The sequence below is a fragment of the Vitis vinifera genome, chromosome 9 (genome assembly GCF_030704535.1).
Source record: "Vitis vinifera cultivar Pinot Noir 40024 chromosome 9, ASM3070453v1".
Classification (NCBI taxonomy): domain Eukaryota; kingdom Viridiplantae; phylum Streptophyta; class Magnoliopsida; order Vitales; family Vitaceae; genus Vitis; species Vitis vinifera.
In genome coordinates this window covers 9,971,351-9,993,669 of record NC_081813.1, presented here as the reverse complement: position 1 = coordinate 9,993,669, position 22,319 = coordinate 9,971,351, and the positions used below count along the sequence as shown (strand labels likewise).

Here is a 22,319-nt window from a genome sequence, read left to right as displayed (position 1 = left end):
ATGGCTACACAGCCTAACCTGCCTGAAGATCCCTCCACAAACTGGTATGCTTACTATAGGTTTAATCCCCGTAGGGACATGCCGGGGGATGCTAGAAACACTTTGCTAGTAGTTGCTGCCCTGATTGCTGCCGTGACATTCCAAGCAGGACTCAACCCTCCAAGTAGCTTTTTGCCGGAGGGACCCGCCACCAAAGAGGGAGCGGAAACATGCTCAGGGAGAGTCATCTTACCTTCCAAGGAAAACACTGAGCACACATTGTTTCTATCCTGCAATACCACTTCAGGGGAGCAGGGAGTGAAAGAAGGTTCAGTGAGTGTCGTCTTAGCTTCTACTCAAAAAGTCCAATTCACATTGTTTCTCTTCTGCAACACATTAGCCCTTTCTGCGTCAATCCAAACCATTACTGCTCTCATAATTGGATGCCCATTTAGTTTTGAGGTGCTGACTGCTATATATTCAATGATGGCCACTTATGGTGTCTCAATTGCTACGTTGGAACCACCAAGAGGTGTCCTCTTGGAGTGCCTCATAATTTCATTCTTCTTGCCATTCTTTTTAAGGTTGCTCCATCGATTTCTTAAGAAGGTGCAAGCAAAATGATCAATTGTTCTCTCTTTTGTGTACATGTGTGGAAGTGAAGCTTCTGTTTTTAAAATGAAAAATAACTTTTAAGAGTACGTATTTTGATAGAACTCTCCATCATAAAACTCACATTTGTTAATCCGATTTATTACTAGATTTTTATTTAATTAAAATGCTTAAAAATATCATAATTATTCTTATTTTTGATAAAAATATTTTTAAATACAATTTTCAAACATTAAATTCAATTGCATAATTATTTTTACTTCTACTTCGACTATTAAATGAATAAGTCATATGTTGTAGTACTTGAACACATTAGATCTTGTTTGCATCGATTCCCGATGGGCAAAAAGCTCAAGACTTAAAACAATAATAATAATAATATGTAAATTAAGAAAATATTATTTTTTATAGAAGCTTTATTTTAACTTATGCAAAGAGTTCTTTCATATGTTTAATAAAACTTTTATATACAAATATTATCGTTTAAAAATTACAACTTTGGTTTTAGCTTCCTCCGTACTAAAGTCAAAAACAAAATATTATCACAAACGAGGCCTTAATGTCATACAAGAAGCCATGAACTTTTCAATGACATTATATATATATCCAAAGTATTATAGAGGCTTCCCTATTAGCATTAAACTAAAAAAGTCATTGATAATTAATGGACCTTTTCATGGTTATACAATGATCATTATTAATTTTATTTCATTTACTTGTGCACAAGAAATATTATTAAATATGTAATATATATTAGAACACTAAGCTTTGTTGCAAAAAAGTCAAAATATAACCTTTGGGTCATACTATGAATGCATAACTCATGAATTCCTTATAGCTTATGAGTTGGTCCGTAGGCAGTCATAAAGGTTGATGCCTCGTAAGGCTGTAATGCACTCACCCCATGTGATAAGATATCTGGGAAGCCATCAAATAGAAATATGGCATCACCTCATGAGGGTTGACCATACAATGTGACTCCTGTAAAACATAATTTCAACACTGGATGAAGCAACCTGTAAGACTCAATTCAGTCATGATTTTTCAAGCTCGGTGGCGCAAGACACCACCAAAAGGATGAACATCATGCATGTTCAAGCAATTATTTGTTCCTTACCATGTTCTTAAGAACTTATGAAGAAAGGCATGACAAATAATGAAAATATCAAGATTTTTGAGAATATTATTTCATGTCATTTGGATTTTAAAGCCAAGCATTTCGAAGTAGCAAAAGCTGGTGATTTTGCCTAAATAGCAAAGACTACCTTACAGTGATGGTTAGATTAAAGTGTAAGAATATGTTTGTTCCTGAAAAGTATTAAAAATAGGAAAAAAAAATGCTAATAAAAATTATTTTTTATGTTGGATTTTATTCTGAAAAATATGAAAGAAAATAAAATATAATTAAAATTAATTAAAATTTATATATTTTAAAATTATTTGATCTTTAGAAGATATAAATAAATAAAATGAGTCCGAAGTAACAAATAAAAATAATTTATTGATTTTAAATCTATTTTTATTTTCATTCATTTTTTTTCTATTTTTGCTCTTTATGTAATTTCTTTTTCTTGTATTTTCTCTTCTATTTTCCGGAAACAAAACATAACCTAAAGACTCTTCTAAAGAAAGGAAAATAACAGAGGATTGGGAGGCACATCTGTGAATAAGCGCAAGAGAGGCGAAAGATGAGAAGAAGGATAAGCCAAGATGACTGGCACTAACTGTAAGACGTTGTTCGCTCGTCATCAGTGCATTGAGTTGAAGAAATGATTACCAAACATCATTTGTCGCATTCAATACTTGGTGACTAGTTGAGCTTTAGACATTACTCATTCTCCTCAACTGTGGCGTGCAAGCCCAAGAGAAGCCAACCACGTAGCAAGGAACAGAGTAGGGTTTGTCGAGTCTCATTGGGTTCTAGAAGTAGAAAAGTTTACCTAGGAATGAATCTATATGAGGTGCTAGGGACTGGCACTTACAATCTAGTAATGTGATGTGTTCGAATGTTAATGTTATATCCACATGATGTTCCTCATGCTCCTAAAATTAGCAAGATCATTTTGTGATGTCCTGAATCCTGAAAGGTCTGCCAAAAGATCATGGACTTATATAAAGATCAAACCCTAGATGAATCCGTAATCTCAAATGGACCAAGTCTTTAACCAACCAAATACCAAGCACCTAAAGTAACAGAAAATATAGTGGAAGCAACTAACTCAAGTATAGAAATAACTTGATTTCAATAATTTTAAATTGAATTTTCATTGGTAATATAGTCAATAAGTGTTAGATCTATAGGAATGTGGGTCAATTTCTAAAGAAAACACTCTAGTTTTCTACGGAGATGACTGAACCGCTTTATTTGGTTGTCCATTCACTCCTTAGTGTGGTCTTAAGGAGTGAATGGTTTTCAATACCTAGAATCTAATTTGACACAACTAGATATGAGTTTTGAGTTCTTTTTAAAGAATAAAATCTAAATCTCATAACTGAAATAAGCACTAAATCTTAGCACGTCAAAACAAAATTAGGCCTCATTACTATGGAACTAAATTGGTTTGAATCAGAGATTAGTAGAATTTTGATGGACCTTTATTTATTTATTTATTTATTTGTTTTGTTTTTTAGATCGAACTCTTGTTTGGTAGATTTGTTGTTTTAATTTCTTTGTTTGGGTAGGTTTCAACTTTTGCTTGTTTTCTTTTTTAACTAGGTTTTTTGGTGTATGTTAATTGGTTGGAAGAGGATTATTAGGGTTATGTTTGGTTTCTCGAAAATTTGAGAAAAAATGGTAAGGAAAGAAAATAGAAAGGAAAAGTGGAAAAAAAAAAGTGAAGAAAACAAAAGTGGAAAAAAATAAATTTAAATCAATAATTATTTTTATATACTATTCTAAACTCATTTAATTTATTTAATTCAACTATATAAAGATTAAATAATTTAAAAATACATAAAAAATTGCTAATTTTAATTATATTTAATTTTCTTTCATATTTTTTATAATAAAACCAAATATGAGAAAATCATTTATTTATTGCTTAGTACATTCTAAGTACTAAACATAGTCAAAAGGAAAATCAAAGAGAATCTATGCTTTAAATAAAAATCAAGGAGAAACCATGGAAGTCAAGCTCCTACGCAGCATAATCATACTGTTCTAGATCAATGAGAGACCATCTCAATCCTCCAAGTATTGCCTCTCCTTATTTTATCCCTCCTTTTGAACACATCACAATCAAGCCTCAGTTGGTGTCTCTTTTACCTGTCTTTAAAGAAGTGATTTATGCTCAAATCATGTATTTTTCTACGCTTCAAACTGTCAATTTTATAATGAAGCAAAGCATAAACTACTCAGCTTATACTTTTGATGTTACCTATTTGGTTGCTAACAAGGAAATTCAAGAGTTCAAAAAAATCAAAGTTTAAACTTTAGGAGACTAAGCTAATTTTGATATCAAAATGATGTATCAATTCTTGGCAGAAAGGTGGAGAAATAAGCCTTCAGGTTGTTTTGACAGAAGGAATAAATTTTTAATGGAGCTCCGGTAAGGATTAATACTGGATTGATACAATTTTTATACATTCTATTTAGGTATCAAACTAGTTTGATATATAATAGAAGGCTTGGAGCGGTTGCCGAGATTGTATCAAATTTTGTATTGTGGTATCGACACTTTTAGATAGTAGAAGAAGTTTGAGCGAGGATCATTAAAACCCATAGGAAAATACGGTCTACATCAAAATCTAATTTTAAAGTTGATTCAACACTCCACTAAAAAAAATCAATTGTACCACAATATCCTATGAAATTATAATGAGACAAAATTCGAGTTTGTGATCTACCATCCACTATATACAAATCTTTCAAGAACTGGTGTCCATAATTAAATAGGTAATACTATCAATTTATCAAAATTACATTTTCAATCCTTAAGTTAAAGATATTTCTATTATATGATCAATTAACATACTTTAACTTTGATGAACATATGCCAAGTTTGGAATTTAAAGTTAACTTAAGGCATTATTAAATTTTATTAAATACCTATTTAGTTATAAACATATAATTCATAAAGTCTAACTTTTTATTTTCTTTAATAAACGAGATTATTTATTGACCATTTTTTTTCCTTTTTTAATTTATATAAATCTAGGCACAGACTTTCGAATGCAATTGAGTCCCCCACAAATAATTGCAAAAAAAATATATATAGACAGAGACTTTCTAATGCAATTGTGTTTCTCACAAACAATTACAAGCAAATTGGCTAAAGAAAAGAAAAAACATTACTGGGACAATGACAAATCAATGCAACTAATGCAGCGGACCCCATATTTATGTCTCTTCCACTCATATGGTTGTCCTTATGTCTCCCACAAATAATTACAAGCAAAAGGAGTGCAAGAAAATGGCCAAAAGACAAGGAGAACAAAAAAATTATTGGGACATTGTCAAATCAATGCATCTAATGTAGCGAATCCCATATTCATTGATCTCCCAAACAAATAGTTGACCTTAGTAGAATAAATATTTATCAAAGTTTATGAGGCTACTTTCCTTATAAGGCTATGTTTGAAAGATACCTATAAAAAATGAAAATAAATATTTTGTTTCTATTTTTATTATTTTTGAATAAGAATGAATTTAATAATTTCAATTTTTATATTTTGAATGTATATAGAAATATAAGGTTGTAATAATTATTTATTTTTATTTTAATATAAAGTAACAAGGGAACGAGAATGAAAAAAATAATATATTGAAAATAATATCAATAGATATAGTTTAAAATAAATTTTTTATTTTCATTTAAAAAACTCTAACAATATACATAGTTTAAAATAATTTTTTATTTTCTTTTAAAGACACATCTGTGATAGTTTTGTTTTGCTAAATAATAAAAACCTATTTGGGCATATGGTTTTAAAAAAAAAATTATTTTTAAAATTTTATTCCATTGTTTGGTTATTGTTCTCTAGGTTTTTTTTTTATATAACTAAAGTAAGTAAAAAAATTGTTTTTTCCAATTTTTTTTTTCTTTGGAGAAATTGATTTCAAATCAAATGAGACTTTGTATTAAATTTATTAATGAATTTAATGGTTTTTAAAAATAATTTCAAACTCAAAAAAATAATAATGACTATAAAAAATAATAGGCATAATTAATGCTTTAAATTTTTTAATGAATTTTCTGATTTTTAAGAATAATTTGAAATTATAAAAATTGATTAATTAATTATAATTAAATGAAAATTTTCATAATATCATATTCATAATTGAGTAATAAATATATGCATACAATACCTTAAAAAATTAAAGTGTATTTGCTTTAAAATCATTTAAAATAAAATATTATTGATAATTATTAATTTTGAATTATTATTATTTATTTTTAATAAAATAAATCAATTATGTATGTTTTTATAAGATGTTAATGACCATATTTTTATAATTTTTATAAAAAATATAATTTAATATTTTATTACAATATACTATTCATATTTAATTTAAAACTATTTATTCTTAATTTATTTGTAATTACAGAATTATTTTTATTTTTAATGAAACTTGAATTAGATTTAATTTATATTATATAAATTGAATTTATAATTTTTTTACTAAATTAAAATTAAAAAAATATTTTTAAAAACAACTTATCTAAATAAATTATTGGTTTTTTTAATTTTTGAAAAGTGCTATTAAAAATAACTTCTATTAAAGAATTTAAATACCTAATTTCTCTTATAAGTGAGATTTTATTTTTATTGAAATAGTTCTTGATTTCATTATCATCATTACTTGAATTATTCAAATATGGAAATGAATGAGAAAATAAGTGAAATATTCATTCCCATTTTTCATCCCTGCTTACCAAACATGACATGATATTCATTGATAAAAGGAGTCGACCAGACCACCCTAAACTATTTAACCTCTAAGCATGTTGTTTTGTTGCTTTAAGCGTGCCTCTGCAGTCGCATATTGTTATCATTCTATTGATATAAGGGAAGATCGTGTAAAGGTAGGGTACCCACAAAAATAATTTTTTTTAAGAACTTGTACTTTTGATTTTCGAAACACATTTTGTGTGAGAAAAATAATTCTATAAACATACATTTCCATGTTTTTTAGTAATCCAAATTTAATAGTAAATACCAACATCTTCGAGCCAAAACAATAAAGATGTAGTGAGACAATATAAATTTTTACTAAATGCGTATTTTAATAAAATATCATAACTTAATTCAAATCTTTATGTAAGAGTTCAAATCCCTTAATTTGTTTTATAAATATTTTTATTATTATAAGTGTCTATTTGTGTTTAATATTTAAAATTTGAACACATTTTAGTGGTTGTATATAATATGAGACAGAAAAAAAAATATCAATGATAAAAATGTTAGTATAGTGAATAAAATATGGAAAAAAAAGGATTTACAAATTATTTTCATATTTTCAAAATTAGTTTACCTCCAGATATTGTAAGTAGAATAATTTCAATAATTCCTTGAACATAAAAGTGTGAGCATTGTGAATAAAGGAAAAATACTTCCAAAAATTATTTTTATTTTTTCCTCAATTTTTTAACAGTTCCAAATAATTATTAACTTTTTCTATGATTTAAGCACATAATCTTTTGCTTGAAATTGTAACTTAGTTATTTATTTGTTTGATGTTTTAGTTGAAATTATAATTAAGGGTCTATTTACTTTTATTATTAATATAATCTAAACATATTTTGCTCATTATATTCAATAACTCCTATATATATATATATATATATATATATATATATATATATATATATATATATATATATTCATATAATTCCAAATAATTCAATAATATGTGGCGGGAAAATTTGACTCTTTTTTTCTTGGCTCAAACACTTTTGTGACAAAAATATTTATCACTAATTATAATTTTTGATGATGAAAATAATTTCTTCACTAAAAGTTACAACTTTTTATCTATTTTTGCTTACAAAATGGTTTTGTCGATAATTATATTATTTCCTGACAAATTGAGTAATTTTGTCACCAAATAATGTTATTAAATTGTGATATTAATAAAGAATATTAATAAATAAGTAGATGATTTATACTATGAAATAATATAATACATATTTGTTGACACTTAATATTTATACTATAATATTTTATTTATATAAATAATAATAAAAATTAAGGATCCATAAAATTAAATACTAAAATGTAGATTTATTTAAATTTAAATATTCTATCATGTAATAATAGTATTGTTATGAAATAACAAAAATGTAAATTATTTGAGCAATTAATATTTATAGTGTAATATGTAATTTATATTTTTATATATATAAATAATAACAATAGATAATCCAAGATATGTAAGATTACATCCTATGATATAAATTTATTTAAATTTCAATGTTATTATATGGTGCTACACATACATAAATACTACTAAATGATTTTTATTATATTAGGTAAAAGTTATCCATACAAGTCCAATGTAGTATTAAATTTATGTTAGCTATGAATAAGTTACAGTCATCTAATTTGTTCTCATTCAAAATCATACTTTATCCACTCAAAAAGTAAATTTATACTAACATTTAGTTACCTAGTTTAAATTAATAGATTCTTTTTAATTATTACTTTGTTTTTAAATGATTGGTCAAAATTAAATTTCTCAAATAAATTGTCTAGTGTCTATAAAAACATTCTACCTACATAAAATTCCAAATATTATTTATGCGTACGAAGATATCATATATTAATAATAAATAAATAAGTATAAGTTAAATATTATATGATATAATATATTGCAAGTACTATATGCCTAGCTCTATTTTCATATTTACAAAATAAAAAAATGTCTAATATATATAGCACATGTGAAATTCTATATAAATATAAAGTTTTTTTAAAAGTTTTTTTAAAAGTTTTTAACCACATCTTTATTAATAATTGGTTATTTTATTTTTTATTGATCAATTATATATTTATTATTTTTAATTATTAATTACTAATTTATCAAAATTGATTAGTTATTAAGAATAAAATCTTAAATTATACCGCAAAATAGTAACTTCTATGGCTACTAACTTGTAAAGGAGTTTTTTTTTTACTTGTATGCATTTTTAATCAAATATTTAAAACAAATATAGTTATAAAAATAATTGAAATATATCATAAATTATTATATGATTTATATTTATAGTGTTTCATTATATTTGATATTTTTGTTTGGAATAGATGAGAAAGGGAAAGAAAAAAAAATGATGTAGAATCCTAATTTCATTTTGATCATTATTTTATTAATGTCAATATGAGTATTACACTTTGGCATTCTCCTAACATTGTCTTTCAATTGTACTTTTATTTTATATTTCAAATTTATCATTTAATCCAGTGAGGACATGCAAAACATGAAAACCTAGATGTAGACCCACATTTTTCATGTGTGTCCCTACTCATCGACGAGACTCGCTTTTTAATGGTAGAAAATTAGTTTTGAAAAAGTCGGAGTCACCACTTATTTTAATTTATTTTAAAAGAGAAAATAAAATAAGAAAGAAAACCTTAAAAAAAATGACTCCTTAAGTTTTGGAAAAACCTGAGTTTAGTTGTAGACCCTCCATTTTGCTCCCTTAGCACATGCCCTATTAAGTGATGTATAGACCCTCAATTTTGTCCTCCTAGCATATGTCCTATTAGATACTTGTTCGATACTTTACAGTAGCTCCTTGGTGGCCCATATCTACTCACGCTACTTACCTTTCTTGAGCCACCTTGGAGACTCTGGTTAAGGGATTGCCTAACCCTTTTATTGTGACCCTTGGAAGTTTTGATTTAGACTTAAGCTTTCCATTCCTTTTTAAGATAGTTCTTAGGCATGTTTAAGTCACTTAGACAATATCCCGATCACTTTAGGCACACTTGACTCATTAGACATTCTTAACATGACTTACATAATTTGCATGATTTGCACTTTTAATGCTGGCATGTACTCGATTTCTTGTTTATTTTATTTATTTATCTACTTATTTATTTATTATTATTTGGTTAGTTATTTGTTTTTATTTATTTATTTTATAGAATATTGCATGAGATTGATGATTAATTGTGTAAACTGATGTCTTAATTATTTTTGTGTAGCTATGACAGACATAATGTTTTTAATTGCATAATTTTAATTAGTTTTCATTTTCAATTTCATGACCTTTACTAATTTTAATTCTTATTTTATTTTGGCATGAGATTCGAATGCACACATTGGAGAAGATCCTTGATGTACACGGCTGCATATATGTGGGGATATTCTATGCAACATGGAAAGAAGATTTATATCCTTAAAGAAAGGAAAGCAGATCATGGTTGAATGGAGGATGGAAAGGAGATTTAAAGTGTTAAAGAAAGGAAAGTAGATCACGGCTGAATGAAGGATGGAAAGAAGATTTTTTTGTTTTTCTAAAAAACGGGCTGCCATCTATTTGGAAGGAAGATCACAAAAATTTTGGAGAAATGAAAGTGACATCTGCATTATTTTATAAAGTTACCTCCACCATGCATATAAGACACGACTACAAGGAAGGAGAAGAAGTTGCTGCCCATAGAAGAATATATGGAAACTTTCATACAAAAAGAAATTGACGTCTTGGGAAGAGGAGAAGGGGCTTTCGATTATACAGACGTTCAAGGAGGATTAGGCGAGGGCGCTAACAAGGTTCTGTTATCTGCATATTCTGTGTGATCCAAAACAGCAGATTTACAAGCCCTGTGATTATGTCATCAAGACAGCGCAGACGAGACCCATAACCTGTGGGAAGCCAATATTGAAGTCTTCCATTCCTGTTCTCCGTACCGTCCACTTACAAAAGGCTCAGAAATATCTCCACCGAGCGGGGAAAAAGGTCAAGTTTTAATGTTGCCTCATCAAGTAAGCCTGCTCCCAATATCCATATTATAGCAATAGAATATGTGCACCAAATCCAAGAAAAAATAAGAGCTGCACAAAGGGCAAATAAGCATGAAGTTCAGGATCAACCAGCAATCATTGAGGTTAAGACTGAAACAGCAGATTGAATTCTGAATTTATCATTACAGATAAGATGTATGGTGCATGAATGAGAGAAGAATAAATAGTGAAAAAAAGTCGGAGGAGAGATAGTTTCATGATCGAGCGAAGCCAAGATGAAGCTAGGAAAGGGAGGTACGGGCTGGGCCATGCTTGACTTCTGGCCCTATGACTTGCAGTGAGAGAGGACTAGACAGGTTTTGCATCACTTCTCTGAAAATCTTTTTAAGGATATCTCATTGAAGGAATCCATGCATGCATGTGCTTTAGTTGAATCTCAAGCATGGGGACCACGCACCAACAGCCACACACCACTTCAGGAAGTCTCCACAACCGCATGAAGGAGTCTACGCACAATTCTGATTTTCCAAGAACACGCGCACAGGTCGGAGACATTTAGAATCAGATTTTTTAGGTGGGGGGTTGGAACTCAGCTGCACTATTCTGGGAAGGAGGGGAGATCTCCATCTAAGCGGGCAGGAATTTCATCCCCTTTACGCGTGTTGATGCCTTGATTTAATGAAGAAGATTCTATATACATTCAGCCGTGTTGGTGCCTTGGTTAAAGGGAAAGGCTTTCATTCACTTTCAGCCGTGTTAACACTTTGATTCTGATGGAGAATGGGCAGCCACTTTGTGAATATTAATTACTTGATTCCAATCAGGTTTCAATGGCATTGCATATAAAATCTCCATGGATGACTTTTATAACGGCTTAATGGAGATAATGGCCTTGAATTTATAAATCTCCATGGATGAATTTTATAATAGCTTAATGGAGATAATGGCCTTAAATTTATAAATCTCCATGGATGAATTTTAAAATAGCTTAATGGAGATAATGACCTTGAATTTATAAATCTCCATGGATGAATCACGGAATATCACGGAATATATGGTTTCATATGGAGAATTCCTTTGATGGTAGTTTCATGTAAAAGGTGAATTCTTGAAAACTGAATTTTGTGGTGGACACACGAGAATTATGGCTGTGAATGGAAGCTTTTTTCATGGCTGAAAATTCACAATGAAATGTGTTCGAAATTTGGTGAAGGAGCATTGATAAGTGAGCTGAAAATTATGGCAGAATAGTGGAGGAAATTGTGACTCCATGTTGTTAGTGGAGTGACTGAATTTTCTGTTAAATATATGTGCATTTGACAAGGGTCTTCAACGGCTGAAAATTGATGAAGAAGTAAGAGAGAAGACAGACACAGGGGGGATTTTTTGGTAGAGAGAACACGGAGGACTTTTCTTTTGGAGCGGAGATCCACATACAAGAGCAATCTTTTTTAGAGAGGACACGCGCAAGAGTTTTTTAGGGGAGCGGCAGAGGACTTCAAACACTAATTGGGCTGTCATTTTGACACTTCAAGAGAGTATTTTTCCGACACAATACAGGTTAGTTTTCGGTTTTCAATACAATATTTCTTTTTTTTTATTTTGGGTTTTAGTTTATTGGTTTAATTAATTGTTTGTGATAAATTCTTTTAAATCTCGATTTCGATACAATCTTTTATTTTTCTTAGATTAAATGTCTCTCTTTTATGATTGCAATTCATTAGTTCTATGCTAATTTACCGTTCAGGTACACACTTTGACTCTCTCCTATGATCAGACTTTCTTGCTTGACATACTTTTTTTTTTTAAAACCCCTTGCTTACTTAGGTATCCATGATCAACCATTTAATTGCCATGTTTCCCTCAACTTAGTCAGTAGATACCTTTATAGGGCTTAGAGGGTGCTACCTTTTAGAAGTACCTTCCCAATAGGTAACCTTATCCCCAGACCTAGACTTGGGTTTTTCAAAGACATGCTTTTTCCAAAAATTATGGAGTCACATTTTAGGGTTTTTCTTTCTTGTTTTATTTTCCCTTTAAAATAAAAATAAAATAAGTGGCGACTCAGACTTTTTTTCCAAAATTAATTTTTCACCAATAAAAAGTGAGTCTCGCCGATCGAGTGGGGGTGCACGTGAAAAATGCTGGTCCACATGATGTTTTAGTATTCCATAGTATTTCCTTGGTAGCCCACGCTACTCGTTCAACTTATCTTTCGAGCCACCTTGGATACTCTAGTTGAAGGATTTATCTGGCCTGCATTGTGACCCTTGGTAGCCTTGAGTTAAACCTAGGATTTTCCTTTCTTTTTTTAGGATAGGTCATTTAGATACACTTTAAGAATAGCACACTTAGGCACACTTGGCCCATTAGGCACCATCTTAGGCCCATTTAGATTACCTAGACCCACTTAGGCATACCTTGGCCCGTTTAGGCACTAGTTAAGCCCATTAAGACTCATTAGACCCACCTAGGTCACTTAGGATTACTTAGGCACACTTGGCCGATTAGACACCTCCTTAGGCCCATCTAGGTTCACATAAGCCCATTTAGATTGTTTAAGCCCACTTAGGGATACTTGGCCCATTAGACACCACCTTAACCCACCTAGGTCACTTGGGCTCACTTAGTCACACTTGGCTCATTCAGACACTCTAACCCACCTAAGCCACCTTTTAGGCAATTCTTACGTTGGTTTACATAATTTGCAATAATTTGCATTTCTAACACCTTTTATTTATTTATATCTCTATCTATTTATTTATTTCATTCATTTATCTAGTTATTTACTTATTTATTTATTATTATTTGTTTAGTTATTTGTTTTTATTGATTTTAAGAAACTTGCATGTGAATGGTGATTTTATCTTATTTTATTATTATGATTATAAAATTTGCATGGATTAATGCTTAGAGGCTTCTGATCTTATTTGATTTGATTTACTTGGGAATAACACACAGCACACTGCCATAGGAGATGAGGGACTGCACCATCACACATCTTGAGAGGCATGACCAGATTTTTTAGAAGGGAGATTTTGAAGCAGGACACCATGACGCCATCCATAAGTGGGCTGCATAAGTCCAGGCACAGCAGGTAGTGGCTACCAATCGCCAATGAAAATGGGGCTGGTGGTTTTGGGAGAGCAGAAGAAGGTTTTAAAAGGGACTGGCAACACGTAATAGAGGGATTTTTTTTTTTTTTTATTATTTTTATGAGGTTCTCTTTAGACAGCCATACCATTGAAATAAAAAGACATCACACGCCATAGCAGGGGAAAGAGGCGCAGCTGCACCATTTTAAAAGGACACCACGCACCAACAGTAGGTGACCACGCACCACAATTGATAGGAGGGAATCACAGCTAAAGAGCAATTAGAGAGGATTCACGGGGCTGCCATTTAATTGAAGATTAAAAGTAAGTTATTTTTTGTTGCATGCTTTGTTTTGATTTTTATTCTTGTTTGTAATCACATATCATTCCATTTGTTTACACATTGTTTCCTCTTTTAAAAAAAAAGAAAATATATTAGTTCTTGTATCTTAATTTATGTTTTTAGGATTTTTAATCGTTAGTTTGATCGATCATGCGTTATTTAATATATGTTTAAAAGTCATGAATATTAGTTTTGATTAACCCCATCTTAATTTATATATTTTAAGACTTTTAATTGTTAGTGTGATTGGTCATACGTTATTTAGTTTTCGTTTTCAAGTTATGACCATTAGCCTTGATTGATCTTATTTTAATTTACGTGTTTTCGAAATTTTAGTTTTTAGTTTGATAAGCCCTATATCATTTAGTTCTTGTTATGAAGTTATGAATGTTAGCCTTGATCTTATTTAATTTATGCGTTTTCAAAATTTTAGTTTTTAGTTTGATAAATCTTATGCCATTTATTTATTTATTGAACATTAGCTTTGATTGATCTTATTTTAATTTATGCGTTTTCAAAATTTTAGTTTTTAGTTTGATAAGTCCTATATTATTTAGTTCTTATTCCGAAGTTATGAATGTTAGCCTTGATTTAATTCACGAGTTTTCAGAAATTTTAGTTTAGTTTGATAAATCTTATGTCATTTATTTATTTATTTGATTTGAAGTCATGAATATTAGTCTTGACTGATCTTATTTTAATTTATGTGTTTTAGAATTTTAGTTATAATTTCGATTGATCCTATGTAACTATGTTTGTGTTCTAAAGTCATCAATATTAATCCTTGATTGCACTTATCTTAGTTACTTCTCTTAGAATTTTTAGTTATTATTTTGATTGATCCAACGTGACTGTTGTTGTGTTTTAAATTTATCAATATTAGTCCCTGTTTGAATCTTAGTTTAGTTCTTTTAAATTTTAGCTTTTAATTGGATAGAACCCATGTTATTCAAAGTACGTTTTAAAACCACTAATTTTAGTCCTTGATTGATTTTATCTTAATTTGCTTATTTTCAATTTTTAGTTATTATTTTGTTTGACCACATGTTATTTGTTTCAAAAGAGTTAAATTTAGTTCTCAATTCATCTAATCAAATTTATAAGTCCTCATAATTTAACTAGTTTAGTTGATTCCATGTCATTATATTTATTATTTTCAAGATTGTTAACTTTAGTTTTTGATGGATTCTATTGAGTTTATGTGTTCTTGTGAATTTTGGTTACATAGCTTGATTGATCCCATGTTTTTATATTCATGTTTTAAAATTGGAAACTTTAGTTCCCGATTGATTTCATCTTTGTTTATATGCTTTTAGAATTCTAGTTGGATGTCCTTGATTGATATCTTGTGAGTTTGTTTGATCTAGAAACCTTTAGTTTGTTGCTTCGGTGTTCTTTGTTAAATTTGATTTTCAAAAAATAATGAAGTTCGGCTTTTATTCTCACCATATCAATTTAGTTAGTTGTCAAAAATTTTCCTTCACAAGTTTTTGTTTTCTCTTTTCTTTCTTGGTTTTTGTTTCCAATGATTTTGTAAAAGAAATCTTTTTATCAAAATACTTTTTATTTAAACACATTTAAAAAAATTCACTAAGGATCCATAGGTCGAAAGTCTTTCTTTCAAAAGTTCAATTTTTTCTTGTTTTCCTTGTTTTTTTTATTCCAACGATTTTTTTGCTTTCAAACATTTTTTATTTTCTCTTAAAAAGAAATCTTTTTTTTTTTAATCAAAATACTCTTTATTCAAACACATTTAAAAAAAAAAAAAAACTCACTTAGGATCCATAGGGTCAAAAGTCTTTCTTTCAAAAGCATGCAACCAAATTTGATCTTGGTTTACAACCATTGCCTTGTTTTCCATCTTAGAAGTTATCTCAAAGCTTCAGTTTTATTTATTTTGTTTTTCTTTTAAAGAAAAGAAAATAAAAGAAGTAACTACTTTAAAATAAATTTTCCAAAAAAATAAAAAATTAATTTTTTTTAAAAAAAATGTCTCGTCGATGAATGGGGATACAATGAAAATTTTGGGTCTACACTAGGCCTTCACACCCTAATGGTTAGCTGAAGAAGGCAAGGAAGGCATGTTCATACAACCTCAATTGAAGTCTTAATTCTTTTTTCATACATACACATACTTGATTGCCTACTTTTAAGGATCACATGTTCTGCCTAAATGTACTACCCAACATAAATGTTTGTACTACCTGTTGGTTTTGATTGTGCAAACTCAATGTAATCATATATGCAATATTGTGCTTCTCACTAGTCACTAGTTACTGTTATTGGTGTAAGAACCCTTAGGAAATTCAAGTTCATTTTGGAGCAATTACCAGAAGTGAAGAAGACATGTATTTGAGAGATAAAATTTGATAGATGACAAAATTCAATTACTTCTAATGTGGTGGGGATGGTTTTGGTCTTTCTTTTGGCTAAATTTGGTTTGAAACAATGTTGAATTAAGATGTTCATTAAATTTTAAAGACTATCATTACAACTCAAATTTTATCCTTTCGAAGGAATTTAAGAATCAAACTTGGATTTGGCACACAAAGTTATTGCATCGTAGTCTGTCCATTCTTGAAAACTAAGATAAAATTCATAACAAAAGGGATGAACAACTAGGGATAGCGATTTAATCATCTTCTTGTGGAATCAATGAATTTTCTTTTGAGATTAATTTGAATCTCTTAAGATATGGTATTTGTTAAGCAAATTACTTATGAGAATTCAAGTAAAATTAATTGAAATGAATTGATTATAGGATATAGCAAAAAATAGAAGGAAATGAACAAGAAATAGAGCTACTAGGCTATCTAGAGGGATTCACTAAACTTAAATTCAATCTCAGCTTTGAATAGGATCTCCAATGAAGTAAATTCAATAGTACTCTTTTGAATTCTAGATCCCAAGATGTTTTAGCTAATTCATTTTAACATTTAGTCAAAGATCTATGAGCGAGTTAACATATATATATAAATAATCTATTTGAAAATCAATGAATAACAGCACTAGGACAATCATTAATTGAATCCAAAAAACATCATCTATACCTTATAATGAGGCACTTACCAAAAATTCTATCTTATGGAGCTAAGATCCATGAATCTAAGAATAGAGGCTGAGATTTACCTTAGAGAAATGCACCATTCGCTTTATCTTCACCTTTGAATCCTCATGTGGATATAAAGAGATTTATATGCTCATCATAGAAGATTTAACCTCAACCTCCATGGTTGAAAGCTAAGAAAATAGGAGAAAATGGTGGAAAGTGATAGAGAATAATGGAGGAAAAAATATAATCCTAATTAAAAAATTAATAACAACTAGTTAAAATCAAAGATGTTCAAAAGATACTAAAAGATCCCTAAAACCAATTCCTAATACCTATATATACTAGAGAATCATCCATGTGGCATCATCTCAACTATGCCACCTCTTATAACATCTAGAATATTACAAAAATCAAATATGTTCTTCTCCAAATCACAACCTTGGAGATAAAACATAATTTAACTATAAAAAGTTTCTAAACTAGCAACAAATAAACTTTATAGTCCCTTGTTAGATTGAAACTAAAAAATAATACATAATTCATTCTAATAACAGAGTGATAACAAGGATTAAACATCTTTCATTATACTAATTCAGCAATAAGCATCCATGTCAACAATGGTGTAGCCTTTTATTGAAATGGCTTATCCATTCAGATCAATAATGCATCTTCCTCCAAATTGATAGCAGTTATAGGTTTATTAATCCATGTCGCTTTGCGTCATCCACTATTGAAATGCCAACTTTCCTAATTGATAAGAAGCCCAAACTCATGGAATTGAACCATTATTATCATCAGTTATCACTTGCTATTGAAATGCACATCTTCATATGGACACTAGCTTCCAACTCCTGCACGAATCTTTGTTTCATACTATCCTACCTCCTCCACTTTTTAACACTTGGAACAACCTTTCGATCTCATATTTTGCTAAAAACACTTCAAAAATCTCATTAGATACCAAAATAAGCCATAAGCAAAATCTAAGGTTCTAAGTAGTGATTTATGCTCTCCTTTATACCAAAATACTATGGATTTGCATGAAAAATCATATTGATTTTAGCATAAATCACTCCCCACAACCTAGATTTTCATAGTCTTTATCAAAATGATTAGAGGATAAAATAACTAAATGCCTCAAAACATATCTATGGAAAACATCAACCAGATTGTATCTCAAATACAAAATTACTAAAGTCATAAAATGGTTTAGAAGAGTTAGTTCGTAGCACAACAACATAACTCTAAATCATTCATATACTTTACTAATTTATACCCAAGCATGCTTCAATGTTTAATTTCTATCTTATTCATCTTCAAACTAAATTTGAAATCATTTCCATGTTAGAATAACTATGGACTCACACATATTAACCATAGTTTATGATTAAGCTATTTGTACATATTTCAATTTATGTTCATTAAGTATGTGCCACCTTATGTGTAGAGCCCAATGCCATATGTGTCTCAGATGATGGACCTAAGACACATGTGGCCTAGCATTCCAAATGGTATGGTCCCTAAGGCATAGAGGAAATTAATATTTAAGGATTTCATCAGGTTTTGTGTCGATTCAATTTCTTTTTTGAAAAGACAGAACTCTCGCTCTCCTGCCTTCCATTACCAGAGAGAATACTAAAAGGTGGTTTCCTCCTCTATCGCCTTAGAAGAACCATACTTCTTCAACACCCGTAATGGATTCAGGTTAGTTCCCATTCTATAAAATGTCTGGCATAATTTCTTTATATGATTTAACATGAGATTCCTGTTTAATATTTGGATTCAAAATGGAGTTCCAACAATTGGTATCAGAGCCACAAATGTTGAATCATTTAAAAATGCATGTTGATTCAAAGATACATGATTTTGTTCCCATATGGCATATTAGGGCAAGGAATCACTTGACAGTATCTGGGAATTTTTCAGGGTTTATTTTCTGAATTCTACAAAATTATCTTTTTAGTGGGGTTGTTGGGCTTTGGTTTGATCTAAACCCTTATACGGAAATGAAACATACTTCTTTAATTAATAAATAAGAAAAGTTCTCACAATCTTCTAGAAAACTGAATTGAAAAACTCCATATCCTTTCTTTGACGGAAGCGGGAGGTCGCGGTCTCTTCCACTCTATGAGCCACGCCATCCAAGCCTTTGCCTAGATGTTGCGACCCATCAACCTCTAAGCCCCTACTCGGGTTGCAAACCCACGTTACCAGACTGCTTAAAAGCGGGAAAGAAGCAACCTGAGACTCCATTTCAGGCTGTAACGCCATTCCACCAGTGGGAGCGATGCCCATAGCGTTCCTTTCAGTGAACGTTGTCTCCGTTTCAAGCTATGATGCTAGTCGGCGACGATGTTCTGGTGCCGTTTTGGCGATCAAAGAAGCATTGCGATGCCGTTCCGACATCGTTTGGCGTCCTTAGATTTTGGGCGCCACTATCGGTGTCGTTTGGCGCTGCTACCGGCGTCGTTTGGTGTCCTTTGGCTTTTAGGCTCTACTGGCGACACAGGTGGTGAGTGGCTGTATTTTTAAAAGCAAGCCCAATCTTCACGCCCCACCAAATCCAAAGTGTAAGCCCAATTTCATGACCCATTAGCCCATTTTGCATAATGGGCCCTTAATCAAGGGCTGAACTATAAGCCTAACAACCACTTTGAAATGAAGACCCAATTTACTGAGCTTCATTTCTGCATACTTAGGCTGGGGGACTTTCAAGGCCCAAGACTTGATGGGCCATTCATTTTGCATGCACAATAAAAAAAATAAAAAAAAACAAAAGCAAAAAACCACGCCCACTATGGAGCTCAAACCCACAACCACAAGGTTAAAAGCCTTACGCTCTACCAACTGAGCTACGGGACCCTTATGATGGTTTATGATTTTGTACCATAAAAAATTATTTCTTGCTATGTGTTTAACATTTCAAAACAAATAAGTTATGTATATTTGTTGCCAAAGTAACTTATATTATGTAATTTTATTTATTTTGAAATATGTAAACATGTTATTATTGTGTAAAATAATCGACCCAAATGAAGATTATTTTAATATAATAATAAATAAAGTAGTCATAAATGTGTGACATATAAAGTTTACCTTGCATGTTGTATGTTACTCCAAACACAGGCATATTGCTTCGGTTTTATTGTCAATATTTATGAACTAATTTTGTAAAAGAATACCAATTACAAGTTGATATTTTTGTCCAAATACTGAATATTAATGCTTGTGCTAGGTATCTTGTAATAGGCCTACATACATATATATATATATATATATATATATATATATATATATATATATATATATATGTTGAATTTTTTATTTATTCATATATGTATGATATTTTTTGTGACTGATTGTGAGCTTTATTGTTATGGATTCAACATCTTCTATATCTGCTAATGTTAATAACATTCTTGTGCTTAATGGCACAAACTTCAAGAAATGGAAGGAACACATTATAATTGTGCTTGGGTGCATGGATTTGGACTATGCATTAAGAGAGGATCGCCCTACGGACCTTACTGGTGCCAGCACTACTGAGCAAAGGGTTGCTATGAAAAAATGGGAGCAATCCAATTGCATGAGTTTAATGATAATGAAGCACTCAATTTCAGAAGCTATAAGGGGTGCAATACCTGAGGAGACCTGAGCCAAGCCATTCTTGGACTAGATAGCAAACCGATTCACTACAAATGAAAAGGTTGAGATGAGCACTATTCTTAGTAAGCTTGTCTCCATGCGGTACAAAGGGAAAGAGAATATAAGAGAGTACATAATGGAAATGTCCAACCTTGTGACTAGACTCAAGGGACTAAAGTTAGAGTTATCAAAAGACATACTTGTGAACTTGGTCTTGATCTCTCTACTTACACAATTTAGTCCATTCAAGATCAGTTACAATACACAAAAGGAAAAATGGACTCTGAATGAGCTTATTGCTCAACGTGTACAAGAGGAAGAGAGATTGAAACAAGAGAAGATGGAAAGTGCTCACTTGGCTTCCACATCTTAGGTATATGGTGCTAGTGAGAAAATGAAGAGGGATAATAAAGGAAAATAAACTGCATTTTCTGGGACATATAAGCAAAAGGTGCAGAAGAAACAAGATAAGGAGATCAATTGTTTCTTTTGCAAGAAGATTGGTCATATGAAGAAGACATGTACCAAATATGCCGCTTGGAGTGAAAAGAAAGGTACACTTATCAACTTTGTTTGTTTAGAAATTAATTTAGCTATAGTGTTTATTAACACTTAGTGGATAGATACAGGGTGCAACTACTCACATAAGTGTCACGATGCAGGGTTGTCTAAGGAGCTAAATACCAACTGATGGTGAAAAATACATCTATGTGGGAAATGGCAACAAGGTTGCAATGAAGGCTATTGGGCTTTTCAGATTACAGTTAGATTCTGGTTGTACTTTGGATTTAAAGGAGACTTTTGTGGTACCATCATTTAGACGAAATTTAATTTTTGTTTCATGTTTGGACAAATATGGATATTTTTGTTCATTTGGAAATGGAATGGTTAGTCTTTATCTATATTCAAGTGTTATTGGTATCGGTAGTCTAACAGATAAATTAGACAAATTGAACATAAAGGCCTCTAATGGTAATGAAACCTTGCATTCAAGTAATTATGACATTAAGCAAAAGTTAACAAATGAGAATTCATCAATGTTATGGCACAGGTGTTTAGGTCATATTTCAAATCAACATATTCAAAGGCTTGTGTCAGAAGAAATTCTTGATCCACTTGATTTGTCAGACTTTCAAGTCTGTATAGAGTGTATTAAGGGTAAACAAACAAATGTGAAGAAAAATGATGTCAATAGATGTGGTGACGTCTTGGAATTGATACATATTGACATTTGTGGTCCATTTCCTACCCCTTCTTGGAATAGAAAACAATATTTTATCAATTTCATTTACGATTACTCACGCTATGACTATCTTTATTTGATTCATGAGAAGTCTCAGTCATTGGATGTGTTCAAGAATTTTAAAGCCGAAGTTGAGAACCAACTAAGCAAGAAAATAAAGGTCGTTAGATCTAATCGTGGAGGTGAAAATTATGGCAGATATGACGGATCCGGTGAACAATGTCTAAGGCCATTCACCAAATATTTGATGGAGTGTGGTATCGTCCTTCAGTACACCATGTCGGGGACTCCAAGCCAAAATGGTGTAGTAGAGAGGCAGAACCGTACTCTTAAGGATATGGTAAGAAGTATGATCAGTCATTTCACCTTGCCAGAATCACTTTGGGGCAAAGCTTTCAAAACTGCAGTTTACATTTTGAATAGGGTTCCAAGCAAAATAGTAG

At 30.6% G+C, this 22,319-nt stretch overlaps 1 protein-coding gene across 1 annotated transcript; it reads left to right on the top strand.

The window, feature by feature from the left end:
* LOC104880325 (uncharacterized) lies at positions 1-603 on the top strand. The gene has a single exon (XM_010656658.1). The coding sequence runs from the start codon at positions 1-3 to the stop codon at positions 601-603; it is 603 nt and encodes a 200-aa protein (XP_010654960.1).
* The last annotated feature ends 21,716 nt before the right edge of the window (positions 604-22,319 follow it).